The sequence below is a fragment of the Falco naumanni genome, chromosome 1 (assembly GCF_017639655.2).
Source record: "Falco naumanni isolate bFalNau1 chromosome 1, bFalNau1.pat, whole genome shotgun sequence".
In the NCBI taxonomy this organism is placed as follows: Eukaryota; Metazoa; Chordata; class Aves; order Falconiformes; family Falconidae; genus Falco; species Falco naumanni.
Window position 1 is genome coordinate 118,908,937 of NC_054054.1, and position 4,719 is coordinate 118,913,655.

A 4,719-nucleotide genomic window follows, 5' to 3' on the forward strand; every position below is an offset into this window, starting at 1 on the left:
GGGGTGCACAAGCCACGTCAGCCTCTCCTGTGTATGAAGGGGAGCGCAGTGCTGCTCCTCGCACCGTCTTGATGGATGTGCTCGGCTATAACCCACCCCCTCCGCTGCCACGGCTTCCCTCACACCAGCGGGTCCCACCACCCCTCCAGCACCCACCTCTCTTCTGCTGCAGACTGTGGGGTGTTTCAAGGGAGCAGGACACGGGACATGGGATAGAGAAGGGCTTTATTGAGGCTTCCCCAGCTGCCTGGGGTCCCCCAGCACTCGCACAGCCCCGACTGGCCAGCCCCACGCTGCAGCTGCAGGAAAGCAGTGCCAGTGCTCAGCTTTGCTCTCCTCCACAGGCACCTTGCCGGGTCTGAGATGCTGAGCCGTGCCCGAGCGGTCTGGAAGCATTTAAATCCTCCCCCAGCACTGACCTGCTGATGTCCCGCTCTGCTTCCCCTGGTAGCACACCCTCTCCGGTGAGGTCACGGCTGTGGTCCCCTGGCAAATAGCCTCCCTCCCCGCCAGGCCTTGGTGACATCTGGATGCTCTGCAAAGCCTCGCACGCACCAAAACGGCAGCACGAGCCACAGTCAGCAGCGCAGGATGGTGCCCCATGCCCTTGGCGCTCCCGTACTTGGGCTACAGCACTTGTCTCAGCTATGGATGCTGCTTCCAGCGGTGCTCCATCTTGGGGAAACCTCCCGCAAGCCACAAGCCCCAGGGAGACAGGAAAGCCCAGCCAGCACCAGCTGCACCGGGGAGGTTTGTCTCCTGATTTCTACGCTTTTCTCCTGCGTTTTCCTACCTGAGCTGAGCTTGCACCCCCATGGCTGCGGCCAGCACTGCCCTGGGACACAGCTCCTGAACGGAGACACAGAACAACCCAAGACTTCCCAGATGTCCCTAAAAGTGCACCCAGCTAACTCCAGCCAGGCGCTGCATTGGTTGGAGGGACCAGAGCTTTCCAATAGGCTCCAGGCATAGATGCAACAGGGTGTAAGTCCATCCGTGACAGAGGAAGAGGTGATGACGCATGAGAGATGATTTAGTGGCTTGATCTCTCTGCTCTCAGCCAGTGCTTGATGGAAGTAAGTCCTTCCTGCCCTTCGATCCTGGGTCAGTTGCTTGGTTGAGTCTGTAGCTCATGGCATCGCAGTTATGCTATCTGGGTGCATTTGAATGAAAAAGGGTACAATTTGAAGCATTTCAACCCAAAAGGTAGCCCGTCCCCAGGCCTGCGATGCTATGGGAGACTGCAAAGCCATGGGGTGGGAAGAAGCTCTGCTAGGTGATGTTGAAGGTGATGGAGCCACCATCTGCCTTCTGCTGATGTCCCACCAGCTCTGCCTCCCCCCAGGGTTGGGCTGTGACCTTGCAGTGCACGGAGGAGCAGCTGGGCAGGGCTGCGCTGGTGTGGGTCACCTCGCTGAGCTCCGCCTCCAGTGCACTGACGGTGTTTGTCACTTGGACCATGTGCACTTTGTTGGCTGCCTTCTTGTGCAAGAGGCAGATGAAGATCTTCTTGAAGCCCTGGCGGAAATGTTTGGAGACCAGGGCATAGACGATGGGGTTCACACAGGAGTTGGCGTAGGAGAGGAGATGCGAGAGGATGCGGAGCACATATGTAGTGTGATTGAGGGGGAAGTACCCAAACCAGACACAGAGGATGACCAGGTGATGGGGCAGCCAACAGAGGCAGAACAGGACGGCTACAATGATGATCATCCTGGTGACCTTCCGCTTGGCCTTCTTGGACTCTGACATATCTTGGAGAGGGTCCACAGACCTCCACAGGTAGCGAATAGTCAGCATGTAAGTGAGGCTCAGGATCAGCACTGGGATGATGTAGCTGAAGACGAAGGTGCAGATGTCCATGACCTTGCGCTGGGAGATCTCCCAGATGGGATGGCAGACAGTCAGGTTGGCCAACTGGAACTCCTTATAGTAGCTGAGGTAAGGGCCTGAGAAGATGAAGGAAAGCCCCCAGATGAAGCAGATGGCCATGAGGGCATTCCTGGGCGTCCTCAGCTCCCTTGAGTGCAGGGGGTATCGTATGGCCAAATACCTGCATGGGAAAAGGAGCGGGATATGACGGCAGTCCTGAGGGCATGGAGAGCAGCTCCAGGGGCAGACTGGAGAAAGGGCAAAAGAGATGGATTGATTCCCTCGTGCTTCTCAGGATCCCTGTGCAGCACAGTGGAGTGAAGATCCTCTCCCCTGACCTGTCCCGTCACCTTCTCTGTTCCCAGCAGTGCTTGTAGGGAAGATGAGAATGGTCCCCTTCTGTCCCTCTCCCTAATCCAGCAAATCCTTACTTGACCATCAGTCTGGCTGGCACAAATGATAACAGCAGTGAGGATATGAAGGCAGGAGCAAGTCCCCAGGATTCCCAGCCACAGTGTTGCTCATGCTGGCACCCGTGAAAGCACATCACCCATTTTCAGTTCTGCAATTAGCTGGTTCCTTAATTATGCCCAGACCTGGGGGCTTGTGCAAGCCCCTATTTACTCAACACCGCTGTTCCTCCCAGCTGTGTGGGATGCGGGAGGGGAGGCAGCCCCCGGCTGTGTTTTAGCTCCCGGGGGGCTGGGGGGGGATGTCGCAGCAGCCAGGGTGGTGTCGTGCCAGGGTGGCAGGACACGTCCAACCCTGCTCTGGGGCTGCCGTGGCCCTTCCCAGGGAACTTTCATGGGGACTTTCCACATCCCATCTCACAGGTTTTGGGCACTAAGCAAAGCAGTACTGGGAGCTCCCTGCCTCTCGCTGCAGGTTGGTAACTCACTAGCCCTTGCAGAAGCAGGGGCTGACCTAGCATGGGGTAAAGTCGAGGCAGGAGCAACTGGCTGCCTTTACAGAGCTTCCCAGCCAAAACCCACCCTGGGCCAGCACTGGGACATAAAGGGACTTCTTGCTAATAAAAGGGGAGAGTAGGAAGTCTCTCCCAGTAGGAAGAGCAGTGTCCCAGACCAAACGGATCCATGTCTTTTCCTCCTTGAGGTTTGCTGGCTTTGCTGTGGGCTGTTAGGGTAGGGGCTCTCTCCGTGCTTCCCAGGAAGATCTGGGACTGAGCTTCGTTTCTCTCTGATTTTCTATCCCCCCTTCAGCTGCCAGAGCCTCTGGATAAATTGGCATGACTGGATAAACCCCAGTCCTACAGCTTCAGGGTCTGAAAGCTTCCTCCAGCCGGGCACTGGGGACAGGGGTCCCAACCCAACCCTCGCTGCTGGACCCCATCCTCAGCGGCTGCATTTCCTTGAACACCTGAACTGGGAAATATTCCTGGATTCCCCTGGGAGGTTGCAGCAATCAGGGTTTGGCTCCAGGGGCTTCTGCCCTCTCTCCTGCCCAGGGTGTGATCCCGAGAAGGGGGAGCCTCAGGGTGCAGGGAGCCCCTCCCAACCCTTTTCCTACCTGTCAAGGGAGACGGTGGCCAGGGTGAAGCTGCTGGCATACATGGTGAGGTAGATGAAGAAGTGGACAGCCTTGCACATGAAGGGCCCAAATACCCAGCCCTCCAGCGTGTAGATGGTGGCTTGGAAGGGGACGCAGAAGAGGATGAAGCAGAGGTCGGCCACCCCCAGGTTGAGGATGAAGAGGTTGGTGGTGTTCTTCACCTGCCCATTGCGCAGCAGCACGGCCAGGACCAGGCAGTTGCCCACCGTGCCCACGAGGAAGATGAGGAGGTACACCAGGGGGATGATCACCGACTCGGGCTGCCAGCCCTCCTCCGAGCCTGCCGCCGAGCCGTTCATGGCCGGGAGCGCACGGAGCACGCAGCAGGGATGGACCGGGGAGTATGTGCTGGGGAGATGCACAGAGGGTGCACAGAAAGCGCAGCAGGGATGCCTGGGAAAGGGGGTGCATGGAGGGGTCAGTGGGGAGCACAGCAGGGCTGCCCGGGAAAGGGGGTGCACGGGGGGGTCAGTGGGAGCGTGGCAGGGATGCCCGGGAAAGGGGGTGCACGGGGGGGTCAGTGGGAGCGCGGCAGGGATGCCCGGGAAAGGGGGTGCACGGGGGGGTCAGTGGGAGCGCGGCAGGGCTGCCCGGGAAAGGGGGTGCACGGGGGGTCAGTGGGAGCGCGGCAGGGCTGCCCGGGAAAGGGGGTGCACGGGGGGGTCAGTGGGAGCGCGGCAGGGATGCAAAGGAAGAGGGAGGTCGGGGAAGGTACCGGGGCTGCACGGGAAAAGGGGTGCGCGGGAAAGGGGGTGCAGGGACCCCGCCGGGGGGCACGGGGAGCCGGCCGGGTGCGGGGGGACGCACGGCAGCCGGGCGCCCTTCGCCTCCTGCGGGGCGGCTCCGGCGCGGCGCGGCTGGGCGCTCCCCCTGCCGCCGCGGCGGGGGGGGCTGGGGGCGGCGGCGCCGCGGGTCGATACCGGCCCCCCCAGCGACCGCCGCAGGAGCCCCCCCGGGCGGAGGGGCCGGGGCCGGTTTGCTCGGGGGTGGGGGGAATAAATCCGGCGGCGTGAAATGGTCTTCGGTGCCGTGACCCGCTGGGAAGGGGCTGGGGGAGCTGGGCTGGGCACCCGCAGGGAGCTGGGCACCCAAAGTGGGGTGTTCGGGGGGTTTTCTGGTTGCTCCCCCTGCAGCAGCACCGGGAGAGGGCTCGTCTAATCCCAGGGGCTTCGGGGTTGTATTTTTTTAGGAACGGGGGTCCACTCGGACTGCGAATGTGGCCAAATTACGCAGCACACAGCTCAATCCTTGCACCCAAACACCCTGGAGGTGAGCTCA

The 4,719-nt window shown here is 60.8% G+C and overlaps 1 protein-coding gene across 1 annotated transcript; it reads right to left on the reverse strand.

The window, feature by feature from the left end:
* Positions 1-253: 253 nt before the first annotated feature.
* Positions 254-4,003, reverse strand: GALR2 (galanin receptor 2). The gene is made up of 2 exons (XM_040585356.1): positions 3,400-4,003; positions 254-2,053 (listed from the first exon to the last, which is right to left on the reverse strand). Exons 1-2 carry the CDS (start codon positions 3,738-3,740, stop codon positions 1,273-1,275), a joined length of 1,122 nt encoding a protein of 373 aa, XP_040441290.1. The 5' UTR covers positions 3,741-4,003; the 3' UTR covers positions 254-1,272.
* Positions 4,004-4,719: the final 716 nt, after the last annotated feature.

What these genes read in the sequence shown, in the direction of transcription:
- GALR2 (XM_040585356.1), bottom strand. Translation starts at nt 3,740, where the DNA reads ATGAACGGCTCGGCGGCAGGCTCGGAGGAGGGCTGGCAGCCCGAGTCG. An exon ending in GCCACCGTCTCCCTTGACAG is followed by an intron (nt 2,054 to 3,399) that starts GTAGGAAAAGGG and finishes TTTCCCATGCAG; the next exon opens with GTATTTGGCCATACGATACC.